Here is a 19,760-nt window from a genome sequence, read left to right as displayed (position 1 = left end):
CATGAAGAAAATCCCTCAGCCAGCTGTGCTTGCTACAACACTGTAACCCACAACATGCAGATATTGCTTACATACTTTACACTACTCAGTACAAGAAATCCTTGGTGCCAACAGTGCTGACACACTGGTAACTACTGAAGAACATTTTCAATTACGGAACATGTGCTAGGTGTCAAGACTGTGTACAAAGTATGGCAAGCCCTATAAAGAGAAACCCTGAGGGGTGGGTAGGGAACACCCCCGCATTATAGATGGCAGGGTTTTAAGATAAGTAACCTGCTACAGCTGCACAGCTGCACAGCTGGTTATGGTCAGAACCAACAGCAGAGTAAGGAGCATCATGCTTCCCTCTGTGGCAGCAAAAGGCTGCTCTGGTCATGCTTCTCAGCAGGGAATTACACCACAGCACCCTAAGCACACTGATGCCACAAAGGAAGAACATCACCAAGCAATGTGTCTGAAGGTCACAGCAATGGTGCACTTTCCACTGAGAAGAGATCAATTCTTTCACAAGTACTTTCATGTACTTTCTATTCAAGAAGCCACAAAGTCCACAAGGCATTTCCCCTTTTCTGCTGTAGTGGCTCCTGCTCCAAGGTACCTGGGAAGCTGAGGGATGGCCAGTGCTTCCAAAGTGGAGGTCACCTCTGCTATGCACAGCAGGGCGCTTCCCAGGACATTCTTCTCCTCCTTTTTCTCTGGTGCTATCAGCTGTACTGCAGCACTCAGAACCGGTATGAAAGGCTCTCGATTCCCTGCTCCAAAGTTCTTGCATAGGAGCTTTAGGGTATATAGGGCTGTCTGTCTGTTAATTGCTTGTTCATCTTCTTCCTCTTTTTTCTTATGCTGCACAATGGCCAGAAGGACTGGAACCAGTTTTAGAAAGCGGTGAACCTGAAAAGGCCAAAATGACCAATAATCAGAACCACAAGAAGGCCCAGCCTCCTTTCCTATCTTCACTGCTTGGGTCTGTTTGATCTGATCAAAATTCAGACTAAATCCCAAGCCATACAACCACATTTAAGTGACTGTTCCTCCCCAATACCCAATGTAGTGACGTTAGCTAGGGCCTTGATCATGTTAAACAAGTGTTCTACCATGGAGGTACATCCCTAGCCCTGCAGTCTGGACAGGGCCTGAACTTGATCTCTTGTCTTGGTGTCCTAAGTGCCACTATGCCTAGTTCCATCTATGTTCCTTACTGCTAAGCAAATGCACATGCTGTCTGAACTGCTTCTGAGCCACACGTATACAGCATCCCAGTGAGAAAACATCAAAATATGCTGCACTAACAGCTGCATGGGTCACAGCAAGCAGAAGTGCATTGACTGAATCCCACCCTCTGATCTTCCTTAACACATCTGTAGCATGAGAATGAACATGTCTCTTAGTATGCCAACCAATAGTAATATCCTTCTACTTTAAGTGGTGTACCTGAGAACGGTTGGGGAGTTAGATGCAGCTCTGCAATAAGCAGAGGGAGGGATATGGGTTTGCAAAAGGGTTCTTACTTACTGTTTTCTTCTTCCAGAATGTGTTCTGCTGCAGCTTGTTATTCAAAAGATCAAGAGCTTTCCTACGAACAGATGGCAGGGGGTTGCCCACCAGCCCTCTAACCACAGAGACAAATGTTTCTGTGGGCAGCAAGGCATTGACCTATAGGGCAGGGAACATTTAACACAAAAGAGGAGAAAGAGAAAGTCAATTCTGTAATACAGAGTTTTTATTATTCTGACAGAAAGTATACCTACATAGTCCAGGCTGGCATGACTCAGATTTGAGTGCTGGGACTATAGGCATATATCACAATATCCAACTCATACGCTTGTTTTTTTTGTAAGCTCTGTGGCACTAGTCATATTCATACATGCTTTCTTACATAATTCTTACAACAGCTCTCAGGAAGTTATTGCTAATCACACACAAAACTGAAAGCCCAACACTAAAAAGAAGTAAACTACTCCAGGCCATGCCCTAACTTCAAAGCCAATCATTTATCTAGTACATCTAACTGGCCTTTATATTATCCCAATTCAATGAAGCAGAATATTATATATACATGATCAATGCGTCATTAGATTTATTGAGGCACATGTTCTCATCATTGGCAGGGGAACACTTTTCAGACACGTTTGTTTCTAGACATTAAGAGGTTCCAACAAGAAAAATGATCTTTCTCATATCAAGAAAAGATATAGCTATAAGTGTATTGTTAAAGTGGACGTTTAAATTAAATAATTCTACAATGGCATAAAAACTAGCAACAAGCATGATAACCAAGGAGAAAAGTGAAAGACTACCTTATCCAGCATGTCGTAAGCTTTGCTGAGTAGGGCTCGCCAAAACTTCACAGTCAGTTTGTCTGCATTCTTTTCCATGGTCTGTGCTACTACATTAATGTAGCCCAGTACTGTTTCTAGCAACCTAAAACAGGGGCACACCCAGAAAAGGCAACTTAGTATTTCAGAATTACTGCAGAGGGATAGGAGAGGCATGATCATCACTAGGCTATCTAGAAGATAAGCAGTCTAGGGAATCTTCACTCTGGCTTGGAGCAAGGTATTTAGGGCAAAGAATATCTTCGGTGAGAATGAAAAAGCTTGTGCTAAGTGGCAGTAAATGTGGTCAGTGTGTCTGTTACATCCTTCCAGTTCCTCAGCAAGTCTGAATTATTCCCCCCAAAAAGTAAAAAAGGAACAAACATACCTCTGCTCAAAGCCATGTAGGATATTAGGACCACCACTTTCAACCACCTACGAAGAAAGAAGCTCATGAGAATAGTATGGATGCTGACGATGAAGTCATTTGATGTAGGTTAAAGAAACAGACTATTTTCACAAACCTTCCCCTGAAACTTCTCATGTTACAGGTTAATTAAGTTCAGATCACCCTCACTGGCTGCAGCCACTTAATTGGGTTTGCATATCTACAAAGCACAAGATCCAGAAAAACACAGCATCAAGCAATGCTTATGGAAGTCTGATCCTGTGAGCTCATCCAGTTACGGAAACAGTTGTGGTCCACCATGTAACTGCTTCCTGGTCCACCCTTCCTGTACCAGACCAAAGACAACCTGAATCTGCCATTAAGTTTCTAAACAGAGCTTGGGCAGTGCAGCACACACCTTAAAATCCTAGCACTCTGGAGGCTGGCCTGGTCTACAGCACAAATTCCAGAACATCCAGGGCTATACAGAGAAACCCTGTCTCAAAAACCAGCCAGCTAACCAACTAACCAACCCAACCTCCCAAAAAACCCAAACTAAACCATAAGTTTCTATACAGCACATACATCAGATTATTAAGACCAGTGTATGGAAACCTATCTAGTTCTAGTTCCTTCAGTCCAGTGATACATATTGTTCTGCTGTAGATACATTTAACCACTTCCCTCTAATGCTAGATAATTAATGTCCATTTTTTTCCTTGCATAGATTGAATACCACCCCTTACCTAAAATGCTTGAGATGAGACCTATTTCAACTTTTTTTTTTTAATTTTGGAAAATTTGCATACAAATGATAGTGATAGGACACATGTCTAAACATGAAATTACCTTATTGCCTGAACGTAATTTCATGCTATATTTCTCATGTGGTTCAGCTTTGATGGTCACCTGACTCATGAGGTCAGGTGTGCAATTTTCTACATACGGTGTCAAGTAAGTAGCTTCAATAGTTTTGAAGCATTTCTGCCAAGTTCAGATTAGGGATGTTCTGAGTAATAAAGCTTGAGAACATTTTTATAGTTCTCTTAAGCATCTGGGCAGGCTTTACTCACCTCTGACCCCACCGCAATCTGCCACATGCTTGCTTTCTGAAGTGGCTGTCTATGCACATACACACCACCCACCACTGCACGTCTTGTCTGTGGCCTTGCATCTCTTGGTATGAACAGCTTTGCCATTTCTGCATCTTTGGTGGGCAGCAAGGCAGCTTCTGTTTAGTCTACATTTCATGCTTTGCTCACTAGGGCACTTGAATTGTACGAAGTATTAACTAGCCATTGTGCTTCCTTTTCATCAAAACTATTCTTTGCCAGTGTTGTAACGGAAACATGTTTTTACCCACAAAATGCAATAATCTAAGCCTGTAGCTTTCTTTCTACTTTGCTTATGGTGGTATTTTGTTGAATCAAAGTTTGAAAGAAAAATTATTTCTCCCGTGATCACAATATTGTTCTCCTTGATTTTCTTTTAAAGGTTCTAGGTGCTGCTTTTCACATCAAAGTTTTTACTATACCTAAAGTTATTCGATGTTCATGGTATGAAAGCAGACTCACTTTTCCCCATAAATTGAAACAAACCATGCCAGCATTAGTAATTGAACAGCTTTCTTTGTGGATTTATAAACCTTCTGCTACTTTTCCTGTCTACCTCCAGGTAGGTGTGTTTCTCAGTTTGGTGGTCAATCTACCGACTCATCTGATTATTCTTTCTCTAACATTTTGCTTAACCCTCCCCACATCGAGATCATTTTTTAAAAAGTTAACTGGGAAAGTGCATTGAAGGTGGGTGCATGTGCTCTCGTGTGTGTTATAGTACACACACGTGTGGAGGACAGCTTACAGGAGTGGGTTCTCTACTTCTATTATGTGCGTTCCCAGATCAAACTCAGGTCATCAGGCATGGCAGGAAGCGTCTACCAGTTGATCCATCTAGCCAGCTCAACAGTGTGTCGTGTCTTTATATGCATGCACACTGTCTCTGTTTTTTAAGTATTCTTTTGTGCTCTATAAGATTCTGGAAATTAGTTGGATGGTGGCGGCACGCGCCTTTAATCCCAGCACTCAGGAGGCAGAGGTAAGCAGATCTCTGAGTTTGAAGCCAGCCTGGTCTACAGAGGAAGTTCTAGGACAGCCAGAGCTACACAGAAAAACTGTCTCAAAGATGGAAAAAAAAATCCTAGAAATTCTCTCAGAATATTCTTGTCAGCATTCATTAGGCTGAATTTTCAGTCCCTTATTTATGCTATATTGCTTACAAAGGAAGTTCTTTCCTACAATTTAAAAACAATAGTAACATTCTTTAGGGGTAAGATAGCTGGTTATCCCGTAGAGATAACCCCAACACATCATCTCTATCAGGAAGCTGCAGAGCTCAGGCATAGGCCTAAGAGACTGCTGATCCTTCTTTTTCCTGAGTCTCACGCTCCATTTCTCTTCCTGCACAGAAGGGATGACAGACAGCACCTTAGTTCCTGACTTTTGGAGAGGCACTAACACTTTATCCATGACCACATTATAAACCATAGTTCCCTAAAAGAGGTTCATCAGATGGTTGTGTTGTTTACCATGTCCCCTCAGAACAAGGTAGTTTATCCACTGGACTGACAAACACTTGGTTTATTAGTAGTTTGGGGCTGGCATGAATAATGCTATCCCCATTTGCCTGTAAATGTCTGGTGGAGTGCACCCTCATATGCTTCTGCTGAGCCATACTGCCTGAGAATGAAGTTCCCGGGTCCCACCTCTGGTGGATAGTGTCCAACAGGTCTGCATGGAGAAGTGTACTGCTTTTTCATTATCTTTCTAGGCATGTCTCATAGTTCACAAGACATTTACCAAGTTAAACACTGCTCTTTGGCAAAAGCAAGATCACATTTAGCATAAACACACTTAAAGAACTCATCACCTTTTTAAGGAAAAGATTGGAAGCCAGGAGCTGGGCCATGAAGGACACTGACAAATATTTAAAATGCCGAAGTTGTTTGCTTGTGTGAGTGTCCACCTTAAAAACTGGTAACATTTCTTCTTGTACTTCACTCTTACTAGATACTGTCTTGGGAGTAGCTTCTGAAAAACAGCAACAAAACAAATAATTTTATTCATCTTCAAGGACTAATTTGCCCACTGAGCTTTTGGTGTAGCATGGTGAGCAGAACGCTTTCTCAAAGGGAACTGTGCTTGGCTAGGACAGCAAGCTCTCCTGTGCTAGAGCAGGGAGCAATGGGAGCACATTCACCAACAGGCCTGAGGAGAGGGGGTCAGTCAAAGCAGGAAATGCAACACAATAGGAAAGTGGAGACAATCTAGACATCCTGGCTCTAGATGAGTTTCTGAGGGCTGAAGCCCACAGGCTACAGAAGGACACCTCCACCTGAAACACTGGTCTAAAAGCTGAAGATGTGTATCTCAGAGCTTCAAATCTCCTTTATAGCTAATAGAGTGTTAGAGGTACAGTGGTCAGGGGTCTCTGGTAGAGCACTGAAAACCCATCGTTCTTGGCCTTCTTTGGCTACACTAGGGTTCCAAGGACTGCCTCATCTTTTTGCTCCTCCTCAGCTCTCAGATCAGATGGAAACCAACACCTGACCTGTGCTTACCTTCTTTTTCCTCTGGCAGCTTTTCTAGATACTGGAGGATATGCATCAAGCTCTGGACCTGATGCTGGACACTGAATTCACAACAGACGGAAATCCAGAACTCAGTGTCTGCCTCTAAAATAGCATCCTGTTTGGAAAGAAAGGGGAGAGGTCATAAAACTGCCTAACAAGCATACAGTAAGCATACATTAAGGACACACCCAGAAGACATCCTTCAGCAGAATGTGTTTTTCCCTACAAGCTGTAACCAGATGAGAGAGTTGTGAATTCTTTCAGTAAAACAGCTATTCAAAGAACTGCACAGGAGTCCAGGCCACCATGCAGTAAGAAAACGTCACAGGATGGTTGAAGTATAAGAGGTGTTTGCCTTTTTCCAGGACCATCAATTTTGCATCTGTAAGCTCTGACTCTTCCAAATGACTGGCCAGGTCCTCCCTTCATATAGTGCCACCATAGGCAGTTTTCAGAGGCCCTGTTTCAACATCTCACTCTGATGGGCTTAAAACAGAACCACTAGTGAGGTTCCAGACCTGTTTCTTAGAAAAAGTCAAGGGGCCTTAGAAGATGCTTTGTTGCTATTTAAAGATGTTCTGGGTCTACACATTCTAAAAGCTTAAAGAAAACCAGAAACTAGGGGTTGGAGAGATAGCTCAGAGGTTAAGAGCATTGTCTGCTCTTAAAAAGATCCAGAGTTCAATTCCCAGCAACCACATGGTGGCTCACAACCATCTGTAATGAGATCTGGTGCCCTCTTCTGGCATGCAGGCATACATGCAGACAGAACACTATATGCATAATAAATAAATTTTTAAAAAAGAAAAGAAAATCAGAAACTATCTTGAAAAGGCTTTTGGACAAGCACTGTCAAATAGTGCACATTAAGCAGGCTAGTTCCATAATAAGCTAAACAGTACCCAAGCCCATGTGACACCACCCCATTCCTTCTTTACCATCCCACCAATATTCTGACCTTTTCTCCATAAGCAGCCACCAGCACTGTTTTAGTGACATACTGTTCAAAAAGCAGGACGAGGAGAATCCACAGGAATTTTTCTGCACCTAGTGTGTCAACAAGTTGAACAAGGATAGGCAAGCGCCTGTGCTCCGGCACGTGTGGAAGGGCATCCACAAATACACCAATGATTTTCACCACAATCTCTTCAACATTTCTAGTGACTTCTAGAGAGTCTCCAGTATCAGACTGCAAAAGATCCAGCAGGGAACTGAGTTAGCACAAACAACCTTCTTCAAAAGCAGCTTGCAGAGGGACTAGGCCTCTCAATGAAAGTTGAGTGAGTAAATATATTTATCCCCAGAACAGTAAAAAGCATGACGAATGACATTAAAAAGTGGGAGTAACAGAAAACCACCCTTCTTTGCATGAAGCTACTTTTCACTTTCCATATTTGTGTCCCACTGGTAGAGACAACATTCTGAGTCTTAGCTCTCAGACCATGCTTTAAAAACCTGTGTTAAATTGCAATCTAATAATTTGACATTGTAGCTGTAAAAGTTCTTTCCTATTTTTATTATATTCTTGATCTAAAAAGTTCATCATCAAATTATAAAACAGTCAATATAAATTTAACCATTATGATATCTATCATCATTCAGTGGAACCAGATTTAACATATTTGATGGCAGCACCAGAAAACATAGTTAATTTGTAAGGCCATTTGCTGGCTTTGCATTTGTAAAATTCAGGACACAGAAGAATCTGAGTGCTTCCAAACTGGCATTTACAAGAAAATTGTAAAAATTACAAAGAGTAACAATGATGGTGGCATCCAAACAGCTTACCTGAATAAGTGCTGGAATGACCATTTTTACCGTCTTGCTAATAACTTGAAAACTATAAGCATCATCTAAGCGCATGACATTGGCTCCCATAAATGTGAAGATAGACATGATATTGTGAAGAACTTTATCCTGAAATAAAGTACAAATTGTCATCATTTTTTATTTTAAATAATGAAGGTTTATTTTTTAAAAAATAATAAAAAACAGAACTATCTTTCCTCAAAAACAGGCAAATGGCTGCGGCTAGGGCTATAGCTCAAGAGCAGAGTGCCTGCTCAGTGTTAATGCCCTATACCACCAGAAATAAAAATACACAAAAATAGGCAGATCTTAAGTTTTCAAACATACAAATGGTCAAAGGACATAAGAATGAAGAGATATGCAGCCCCATCCACGACTGTGGTATCAAAATGACAAAACACACTTTGCATCTACTACAGTAGCTAGGATGCAAAGTAGCTAGGATACACTGGGATGGCTGTCACTTCTTCATGAGGTAGATGATAATCAAACTCATTTTTTTGTCTAGTCTGTTTAAGATCTTCTGGGGACTGCTGGCTAATCTTCCTGGGTAGTTCCTGTGTGTCAGATATTATATGAAGAACTGATCACACACCATCCAGCTGAAGCTTCACCAAATCCCAGTGAGAAAAGTTACTACCGTTTTTACATTACTAACCGAAGCTGCTACTTCCCCTTTTTTGGCAACAATGGGAACCAAACTCAGGGTCTTACATCTGCCAGACAAAAGATGTACCACTGAGCCCCAAACCTCTATAAAGTCAGTACACACCAGTGCATTCCCATGGAAGAAAAGCCCTAAAACAGCCACTAAAGTCTTACACGTTTCACTTACCGGAAATATCCCAGCAACAGTACCCAAGAGCAGAAGGGCGTGGTGGTGAGTCTGCGGCATCTCCGAGAGGCGGATACACTGCACTATCAATTCTACATTGAACTTCTCCTCATCTAGGACATCTACAGGGGAGGGAAAGGAAAAGGTCTAAGAGACTGATACACTCATGTGCAAAGCAGACAGTTTTTCTGCCCTACCCTTCTACCAAGCACATACCTTTAGGTATTCTGCCACCATCTGGGGAGAGCTTTTGGCAGATGTTGAGCAAACAACTCAGAATTAATTGCTTAGTGTATTCCATGTTCCCCTGCTCCGATGACAAAGGTTCTAAACATCTTCAGGAACCCCAGAACAGACACATTTTAGAATGTAAAAGTTTAATCCAGTCATATTAACAACTACTGTCCAGAATTTACTCAATAAGGAGTAAAGAAAATACTATCATTAAACAAACATGTAAGATTTCCAGCTCTAGTTTTTTTTTCTCATACAGTCAAGTACTATATCAGATTATTTCTCCTCTCTATGTACTTTCCACTAACCTACGTGCAACCATCTAACAATGTGGAAAACTACTTTACTTCTCAAATGACAGCACACTCTTTACTCAGTGGCAAACTCTACTGCTATGCTTTCTAGTAATTTGCAACTAAAATATAGCAGGTGCTATACAGCACCCTTAAAATACAAGTGATGGTGGCTTAGATATCACACTGCAAGTTAAGTAGGAAAGCAGGCAGAAAGATGAGGTCAGCTACTATAGAACAGAGGAGGTCAGCTACAGAAATTGGTAACGGGTAACTAAAACCATTCTTTGGTATTTCAACTATAGTACTTCAACTTCTTTTAATGGACAGACGGTGTAAACAAGAAGAGTATCCCAAAAGAGGAAGATAAATCTACACAGCAAATTTTTACCACCCGATTATTTCACAGATCAAAGCCAAGCCATTACCTTGACAGCAAGTTAAAGAGAGTTGGAATGAGAATCTGAGGGCCTTTGAGCTTCTTCTTGTGCTGCAGTAACTCCAGGATGAGGGTGACTCTCTGCCAGTAAGGGCCCTCAACTTCTTGGACAGATTCTACATCTTGTGATTTTCTGGTCAACAGAGGAGACAAAAAGTTGAAAATGCAAACACTATTATGCCTGTTTATGCAGAAGTGGTGGTTATCTAGAAATCACAATCATAGCAGTCAGAGCTGAAGGAACAAGAACAGGCCCCTTGATGTGTTCAGAGCTCTTACTTCTGTTGCATTTTTTGCCTTCTTGTTTGCTGAATTGTGCCCAAAGATTTAGCTTTATCTCGTGGCTCCAGTTCTATTCTGATTTGTTCAGCATCAACAGAAATCTGAAATATTGAAAGAATGGCTGGTGATAAAATTCACTGAAAAAAGATTACAGCAATAGCTGTAATTAAATTAACAACTTTAAAATAAGATCAAAATACTACTTCAATAAACAAAATTACACAGGTCAATGAAAGCATTTCACTTTTATGTCATGCCACTTGAGGCCTACCCAATCCCCAAATACAAACACTACTACTGACTTTGTATGCATTATTTAGTATGTTTTCAAATACTCAGTTGAATAGATTATTCTGGTACCTTGGAAATCTACTTATCTCAGTATGAATTTATTTCATCATATGATATTTACTTCCTGTCACTAAGTGCACAAAGATGTGCACAAGAGAGAATTTTGGTAATCACACTTGCCTTACAGTCAAGGTCAAGCTTATCTTTAACTGATATGGCATGCTTGAAAATATGTCTTCTTTGGTTTGTCTGGTTTTGGATTTTTGGAAATAGGGTCTCAATATGGAGCCCAGGTTGGCCTTGACTTGTGATCCTCCTGCCTCACCTTTCCAAGTGGTAGGATTTAGGTGCGCATCAACCTTTGACTTGCAAATATCTCATGTGCAGATACTAGTCTACTATTTACTGAGTAATTAGAGTAACATGTTCCATTTCACAACCTTTTAAACTTCTTATATAATGGTCTCTTTTGGGCTGGGTCTCAGTTTAGAAGAATTTATTATCATTATATTATATTTAAGGTCTGCTAAAATGCTATGTCTATGATACTAATTATCCCCATTTCTTTAAAAATAAAAATTAAAAGCAGAGGGTGTCCCATAAAAACGGTTCCTTTAAATGAAGGGCTAGAATGCAATTCTGGATCTGCAACTGTCATGTTCTCCTACTGTCTGATTTTGTTGCCTCAAGAAAAGCAGGAAGGAGGATGGTTACAACCAAAGCCAACACCAGACTTGCCAAGAGGTAAGAACCAAAGTAAGACAACCATATACTCAAATTCATTGAAAATACTTCATAAAATAAAAAAAAAAAAGAAAAAGAAAAAAGGCAAATAGCCTCACCCCACTTTCAGTTTGTTCTACTTCCTGCTCATGGATGGAAATGTGTGATCGCTCTGCTTTTGCTGTAGCTGCCTGCTGCCATGCCTCCCTCGCCATTATGGACTCTCCCTTTGGAACCATTTGTGCTGCTCTCAATCTTGTTCAAAGAGGCTTCCTATACAGTTGGCAGTGGTTACTGCAAGAGTCCTAATCATTCAAAATACTGAGAGTAAACGACTGTGAATGTTCAGCCGTAGACTCGACAGCTATACTGACCTGCGCCACACCAAACAAGGCTGAGGGAACACTATGGTAGTGGGCAGAAATAACCTGAGATGGGAAAGATGGAGAATGCTATGGAATGCTGTCCTCTCCATGTGAACTCACGGCAACTGTGGTCACCTGCACAGTGTCATGCTGGTGAAAAATTTCAGCATGAAGATCAGGCGGTGGTGGCACACGCCTTTAATCCCAGCACTCGGGAGGCAGAGGCAAGCAGATTATCTATGAGTTCAAGACCAGCCTGGTCTACAGTGCGAGTGCCAGGACAGCCAAGGCAACACAAAGAAACCCTGTCTCAAAAAAACCAAAATCATTAAAGAAAATTTTCAGCGAATGGGAAGGGGCTCCTGAGGCCCCATGCCTGGCTGAGGAGCTATGACAGCTGATGGCTTCTGAGAGAGGGGTGCCACTAGCAAGAAGCAGTGGATTGTTTCTTTTTTAAAAGAGGGCTTGAAGCTGGAAGGAACGTGTACTGGCAGGGGCAGCAGAGGAGTCATAAGAAGTAGGATGTGGATATGATTAATATGAATTATATAATTATGAAAAATTTCAACATTCAAAAACACACAAAAGCTGGGCGGTGGTGGCACACGCCTTTAATCCCAGCACTTGGGAGGCAGAGGCAGGTGGATCTCTGTGAGTTCGAGACCAGCCTGGTCTACAAGAGCTAGTTCCAGGACAGCCTCCAAAGCCACAGAGAAACCTTGTTTCGAAAAACCAAAACACACACACACACACACACACACAACACACACACAAAAAAAAAAAAAAAAAAAAAAAAAAAAAAAAAAAAGGAAAATGCTGACGACATATGATTTGGGTTTTATACCTCTTGAGCATATATTTTTCTATGAATCTTGTTAACAGTGAAATCCGATCCTAAAAGTTATATATTTTGTCAACTGGAAAAGACTAAACATTTACAAGTTACAAAGTTTGCAACTTACCCCTTTAAAAACACTGCCAACCGTCTGAACACAATGTGAGTTTTTGCAGTTCACCAGTAAGTCAAACAGCACACACAGAAGCTTCTGCTGCACCTTCCCATCTGATACAGCTGCAAAAAATGGCTTTGTAATCTAGGAACAGAAAAAAAAGTGCGATGCTTAAAAACTATTACTGTGTGTGTAATGCATGTATGTTGAGGTCAGAGAACTTTTGGGAATCAGTTCTCTTTTCACTATTGGTTCTGAGGATCAAACTCAAGTTGTCGGGTTTGGGTGGCAGGCAACTTTACCTGCAGAGCCTTCTTGTCAGATTTTAAATGTAATTAATTTTAATGACCTGCACGTGACTTTTATACAGTAGGTAAACTTTATCTTGTGCCTTTAAAAGCATGTTCAACCCATTAATAACTTACAACTCTCTACATGCATGATCAAGCTTGGGTTTCTGAAGGAAGTCACTGACCTTTTCAAGAGCAGTAATCTGTATGGTTGGCATTCCTGGGTGAAGATCCTTGGTTGTGTGCACAGCCTTTATAAACAGGTCTAGACTCTTTGAGTCTTTATGTAAAAGTGAAGCTGAATATTCATTGTATTTTCCCAGAGTGAGATGCAAAACAATGGCTTCATCTTTCAGGACAGCTGTGGGCTCCTTCTCCACCTTCTTTAGGAGTTGCTCCACCATAGGCAACAGCTGGGCAAGCACCATCTAAAGATGAGAATGTTATTAGTAGTAACTGAGGCTCATGTTTTGCTCAGGTCTGCTCTGACAGCTCACCTGACAGTTCCTTACATTCTTTACAGAAGCTGAAGACATTCTGAGAACAGAAATTACAAACTAAATTGTCAGTACAGCAATAGTTTAGCATTTGCTAAACTACTGCATTTCCTTCAACCACCATTTCCAATTTTGTATAACTAGTATTAATTCAAATGAGGTATGTAAAGGCTTTAATAATTAAACCATAAGCCAGCAAATCATGGCTTGTCTGACAAATCCAGTGGATGTCCTGTCCTTTTTAACTTGTTCACTGACAACAGCCATAATCTTCTGGTTATAAACCCTCTGTGGCTGCTCTCCTCAGAGTGGCAGATCTGAGCAACTTGCAAAGAAAGATGGACCACAGAGCCCAAGAGTTGTTTCTTATATCTGCAGCGTAGTGTCCATAGCCACTCCTTAAACAAAACCTTGGATACTCAAGCCCCTCATAAAACACAGCATAATGTGCATATATAATCTAGTACAGCTTTCTAAAACCTTTTAATTACCTCTATGTTAATTATAATAATCATGCTGTATTTGTAGGAAATAAAGACAAGAAAAAAAAGAAAAAAAAACCTGCCTGTTTCTTCCAGACATTAGCAATCTCAGCCTGGTTGAACCAGAAGACATGAACTTCATGATAGGAGTGTGGACCAAATTCACTATCTACTCCTTTGTAGAAGAAGTTTGTCAAATTGTAAATGACACCAGTGACAACTTAGGGCTGATAACTGAGAAAAAAATATAATCAACTAATTTTTATTACATTGTACCCATTTAAATTCTCTGAATCTGTGGTCATCAAGAGTGATGGGGAACATGGGCATTCAAGGCAGTGGAAAGAAGGGAGTTAAGACTCTCCTGGTCAGAGCTGACATTTCCTTCACATTACAGGCTTCCTTGAGGACATAACAGAGGCTGTGCTTTTCCCTCCAAAAAATACATGAACCCATGTATTTTATGAGGAAAAAAAAAATTCCGATTTTAGAGACTCCAAACATTCTTTTAGAGGATTTCTCCTTAAAACATGGATACAAGCTGAACACTCGGGAGGCAGAGGCAGGCGGATCTCTGTGAATTCGAGGCAACCTGGTCTAAATATTGAGTTCTAGGACAGGCCCCAAAGCTGCAGAGAAACCCTGTGTCGAAAAACAAAAACAAAACAAACAAAAAAACCATAGACACAACAAGGGAGAACTGGGATTGGAATATAAAAACTAAATTAGTTTAAAAAAAAAATGTTAAGAAAAAAAAAAAAAACATGGGCACAAATTAAAATATCTGAAATCAAGATTATGAGAGGTAACATACTTAATTTTAAAATGAATGGGCATTTATAATATGTGCTTTTTGCTTCCTGTATCCTTCTTTGCTCTATAATTCTTCTTTCCAAATTGTGAAGAACTTCCCCCTCATGAGTGTAAATCACTCATACCTCACTGTTCACATCTTGAAATACTTTCATCAAGTCCTTTGCAACATAAGATGGGCAGCCATAAATGCAGTGAAGAAGGCTTCTCAGAGTTTCAGACAACCTCTGGTGTGATTTCTGTTTCTCTTCTTTCTGTAGTTCATCAAATAATGTAGCTAAATCCTAGGATATCAGAAAGAAAGAAAACTGCATTAAAAAGGGGGAAAAGGAACTTTAAGGACTACTGTTCTAATTATGGAAGTCTTTTCCAAATGACATGATACTGCTTACATCTTTTAATTTCCCTTCAAATAAAGTCCCAACTGAAAAGAGTATCAGCATCCAACAGCTAGCTCACTGTGGAAGGCTGGACTTTAGTCTTTCATGCAAGGAAAGGACAGCAGAATTGAAACACATTAGGTGATCTTTTGAAAAATGGCAGAAAGACTGCAGTCGCTGACACAAATTTTTAAATTAGTGGATTAGTCCAAATTTCTACAAGGTACAGGAAGGGAGCAAGCTGTTCCTAGTCCACAGTCCCTCTGTCTCAACTGTCTTTAACAGTAGTCTACCTGAACCACATAGGTAGCGTCTGAAGTGATCTCCTCAGCCTTAGGAACCAGGTGTTCTATCACCAGCTGAAACTTTGAGGCTACTCCACTGAGAGCCTGGAGACACTGAACAGCAGCTCTGCGGACTTCTTTTACAGGGCTTCCCAGACTGAGGAGTAGAGATGGCACCACTAAACCAAAGAGGAAAGAAAACAGTGTACAGCTCAGTCACATAGCATACATCTGGCCTAGTTGCCATCACTGGCACTGCCCCCACCCTGGCCCCCACACACACGCACGCACGCACGCACGCACGGTTTGCGATCAGAATCCCTCCTTTGAAGACTGTTCACTGCCTACTTATTTCAGAAAAATGACCATGTTTTCTCAAAACATGCAAATGAGCCCAGTACACCTGTTCTTTGTCATCTCATCTCAAGGTGCATGTTCCCCTTCAGCACAGAGTTCTTTGTATTAAACCAATGTTGTATTTTTCATATAAATGCTATCTGGAAGATGTTTCCTGTTTGAAACCTTGTGCAAGATTCTTACAGAGTATCATTCACAGACTGTAAGGACCTGTGGTTGTGTTGTTCTACACACAAGCTTCCAATACTATGCTAGTTTTCAGGAACAAATCTGAAAACCTCTCATTTTATATCCTGCCCTATTTAACAGCACTAACAAGATGGCTTTAGGGTTACTATGCATCTCTTTGTGAGACCAACCACACTGGGTTTTTAAAAGATGTATTAGTCAGGCATTGGCCCACACTTGTAATCCAAACATCCTCATGGTGAAGGTAGAAAGACTGCTGTGAATTTCAAGGCCAACTTGCACTACCACATCAAGTACCAGGACAGCCAGGGGTATAAAGTGGAACCCTGTTTCAATAAACAAGCCTGTATTAGGATAAAAAGCTATCAACATCCCTTTCATGTAACATGAATAGAAATGAACAATATGTTTAGGCAGTGGCGGCCCTGGTCTTTAGTCCCAGCACTGGGGAGGCAGAGGCAGGGAGATCTCCATGAGTTCAAGGCCAGCCTGGTCTACAAAGTTACATAGAGAAACCCTGTCTTGAAAAACAAAAACAAAACAAACAAGAGAAATGATCAATGCGAATATTCCACTTCTAGAACGCAAGGAGGAGTTTGGCAAGCTTTCAGACTTGTCTGTAAATCTCTTACTGTAAGGGTTCAGGCATTATGTTGGCCTGCCCCTGGCAGAATGCACTCAGGCAGTACCCGGTCAGCCCAGGTGCAAAGGTCCCCTTTACAAGACAGACCTCCCTCACTGATGCTCTCTTTCCCTCTCTCTTTCCTGCCGTTCCCCTGGGGCAGACAGGACATTTCCTGTCTCCCTCTTCTCCTCTGTGATCTGTCTCTGTGTCTTTTCTCTTTCCTCCGGCGCCACCCCCCCACCCCCCACTTTCTAATAAAACTTCTCACTTGAGCTCTTGTCTGCCTGGCATGTTTGTGTCCGTGTTGTTGTTGTCGTTGTCCTCCCCACCCCCGATCTCTCTCACTTGCCATGGAATCCGTCAAGATTCCTCAGGCTTTATTCCTAACACTTACACTATGAAAGCTATAAATCTTTCTCAGTTGCACCATTAATTTACAAAATAAAGCCAGAAGCAAATAGCAAAAAATTAAAATTCATTCAAGAGGCAGCTTCAAGGCAAAAGAACAATTTCCCTGTATAGTGAAGCAGAACTTATAAAAAATTCCAATCTTAAGACATTCAAATTGCTATTATAAAAGGCACCATATCTAAATCAAGTCCTAGAACCCAAAATATGTTAAATCTATACAACTTAAGAAAACACCTTCTTGGAATGTCTTTGTAATGTATATGACAAAAGCAATTCTTCCAATTAATCTCATTTGCATTAAAAGCAGCATATTTCATTGATTTTTCTAGACTTGTTACTTATTTCTTTTTTTACGTGTATGGGTGTTTGGCATACATACTTTTGTATATGCAGCATGTGCATGCCTGGTGCCTGTAAGTCAGAAGAGGGTGTTGGATTCACTGGAATGGGAGTTACAGGCAGCTGTGAGTCACCATGTGGCTGAGAACTGAACCTGGGTTCTCTGCAAGAGCAGCAAGTGCTCTTAACAACTGAGCCATCTCTCCAGCCCTTACAGTACCTTTTACTTTTGAATGTTGTAACACTTTTGTAAGTATGTTAAAACAAGGCTGGCTGTGGTGGCTCTTGGGAGGCCCAGACAACAGGGGCACTATTGTAAGTATGAGACAAGCCTGAGCTACATAGTGAGTTCTAGGACAGCCTGAATGATAAGGATGGCCTGAAAGATCCCGTTTCGAACAAAGAACAAAGCAAAAAGATGCCAGCCAGTATTTCCTGGACTTCTCACACACAGAAATGTCTAGAAGCACAGCACACTCACATTGAGGACTGACGCTATCCTAAGAAGCCTCTACTGTCAGCTTCTAAATGGAACAAGTACATTTCTACAGTGTTCTGAGAAGTTCTGGAACAGTCTAGACAGCAGAAGTTCAGAAGTACTTATTATGCAGGGGAAGAGACAGATATAAGAGAACAAGAGCAGCAGGAAACCTGTTATGGTAACACCAGTGAACAAATTTAGTACTGTTGTTTGTAGTGTGATAGACATTATGTAGGGGCTACCCACTGCCTTTGATGTAAAGGATGGAAACGTGTACCAAGATGGAAAGTTATACTGATTATTTCTAAACAAATACTATATGCCTTCTTTGTGTAGACTAGGCTGCTCTGGAAGTTGCTCTATAGACCAGGCTGGCCTTGAACTCAGAGATCCATCTGCCTCTGCCTCTACCTCTGCCAGTGCTGGGATTAAAGGCATGTGCCATTACACCCAGCTTTTTTTTTTTTTTTTTTTTTTTGTAATTTTTTAATTACATTTTAAAATGAATAAATAAAAATACTTTCTGTATCTATATGTTATGGTGTGTGGTCACTACTGTGCTGAGTGTAGAGGACAACTTTCAGGGGTCAGTTCTCTCCTTCCACCATGTGGGCCCGGGATTAAACTCCAAGTCATTATAAGACTCGGTAGCAAGGGCCTTTACCATCAGCACCATCTCCCCCATAGAGCCAATTATTTTAAAAATTATGTTAACTCTATACAACTAAATATTAAGAGTATATGCTATACTTCCTAATATACTGTATGTCTCTAATGTACTAATTTAAAAATGAAATGTGATTTCCCATACCTGGAGATGTAGCGGATGCCAGCTTTTGTTTACACTGTGTATTCTGAGAAGAAAGCATCAGAGAACCTATATAAAGAGCCTGAGTCTGCAGCTCTGATTTCACAGTGCAGTTAAGTGGATTTGAAAGGCTAGAACCATAGGTCCACAAAACAGACAAGAACTTGAACAACTGAAGAACATCTTGTAGATGTACCTAATCAAAAGAAAGCAAAACAAATTGAAGTCTAATTCTTACCCAGATAAACTGCACCCCCCCAGATCTTTTCATTAATGTACAATAACATGACATGAGTGATTTAATGGCATGTGCCTTGTTGAATCACTTCTTCAATATTTTGAATTTTTACCAGTTAGAAGCCTTACACTTGCACTTGGAAACAATGAACAAAAAAAGACAGGGACACTAATTAAAAACCAAGGCAAGCTGGGCATTGGTGGTGCACACCTTTGATCCCAGCACTTGGGAGGCAGAGGCAGGCGGATCTCTGTGATTTTGAGAACACCCTGGTCTACAAGAGCTAGTTCCAAGACAACCTCCAAAAGCCACAGAGAAATCCTGCCTCAAAAAACCAAAAAGGCAAGAGAGGGTCCTGGGAAACTTTACTAAGAAAGCACTCTGAAGGCGTGAGCAATGCCATCAATGCTAAATGCCATGGAAAGAGTGAGTCAGACAAGGACAAGAACACACTGCTCTCAGTATGTAGGTAATAAAGCCCCAGATAAATTTCATGAGTGACTCTTCGTCTCCTGCATGTTATCGTTGAGTGCTTAGCCAGTTTTCTTCGCCTATAAATGGCATTTAAAATGCAAACAGACTGAGCTGCTATCATTTTTTTTTTAAAAAAAAGATTTATTTATCATGGGTAAAATATTCTGCCTGCATGTATGACTACAGGCCAGAAGAGGGCACCAGATCTCATTATAGATGACAGTGAACCATCATGTGGTTGCCGGGAATTAAACTCAGGATCTCTTGAAGAGCAACCAGTGCTCTTAACCTCAGATCCATTTCTCCAGGCTGCTGCTTTGATTCTTAAACACACTAGCCCATTAATAGAAATACTGCAATGTTACTCTCTACTCAATGTGCTGCCTGGAGGTGATTACTATACTGCTTTGGAGAGCATGTTTGCCAGCACACACTCTTCACTGCTACAAAATATACTTCCATTAGTATTAGAACTGTAGTAATAAAATAACCTATACTACCTACAGCAGAAATGCCTGTGAGCAGAGTGCCAAATAC

General features: G+C 40.9%; 1 protein-coding gene across 1 annotated transcript in view; it reads right to left on the bottom strand.

The window, feature by feature from the left end:
• The window catches only part of Heatr1 (HEAT repeat containing 1), a 44,235-nt gene that overhangs the window by 5,994 nt on the left and 18,481 nt on the right, over nt 1–19,760 (bottom strand). The window contains exons 20-36 of the mRNA XM_027409449.2: nt 18,515–18,707; nt 15,311–15,480; nt 14,763–14,921; nt 13,031–13,273; nt 12,568–12,699; nt 10,224–10,327; nt 9,934–10,077; nt 9,195–9,313; nt 8,979–9,100; nt 8,123–8,251; nt 7,293–7,523; nt 6,323–6,449; nt 5,632–5,792; nt 2,707–2,753; nt 2,301–2,424; nt 1,516–1,656; nt 602–894 (exon numbers count right to left, since the gene is read on the bottom strand). Coding sequence (XP_027265250.1) covers nt 602–894; nt 1,516–1,656; nt 2,301–2,424; nt 2,707–2,753; nt 5,632–5,792; nt 6,323–6,449; nt 7,293–7,523; nt 8,123–8,251; nt 8,979–9,100; nt 9,195–9,313; nt 9,934–10,077; nt 10,224–10,327; nt 12,568–12,699; nt 13,031–13,273; nt 14,763–14,921; nt 15,311–15,480; nt 18,515–18,707 — 2,639 coding nt within the window. The remainder of the gene's footprint in view (nt 1–601; nt 895–1,515; nt 1,657–2,300; nt 2,425–2,706; nt 2,754–5,631; nt 5,793–6,322; nt 6,450–7,292; nt 7,524–8,122; nt 8,252–8,978; nt 9,101–9,194; nt 9,314–9,933; nt 10,078–10,223; nt 10,328–12,567; nt 12,700–13,030; nt 13,274–14,762; nt 14,922–15,310; nt 15,481–18,514; nt 18,708–19,760) is intronic.

The sequence above is a fragment of the Cricetulus griseus genome, chromosome 3 (assembly GCF_003668045.3).
Source record: "Cricetulus griseus strain 17A/GY chromosome 3, alternate assembly CriGri-PICRH-1.0, whole genome shotgun sequence".
NCBI lineage: Eukaryota > Metazoa > Chordata > Mammalia > Rodentia > Cricetidae > Cricetulus > Cricetulus griseus.
This window is presented reverse-complemented; position numbering and strand designations above follow the sequence as displayed.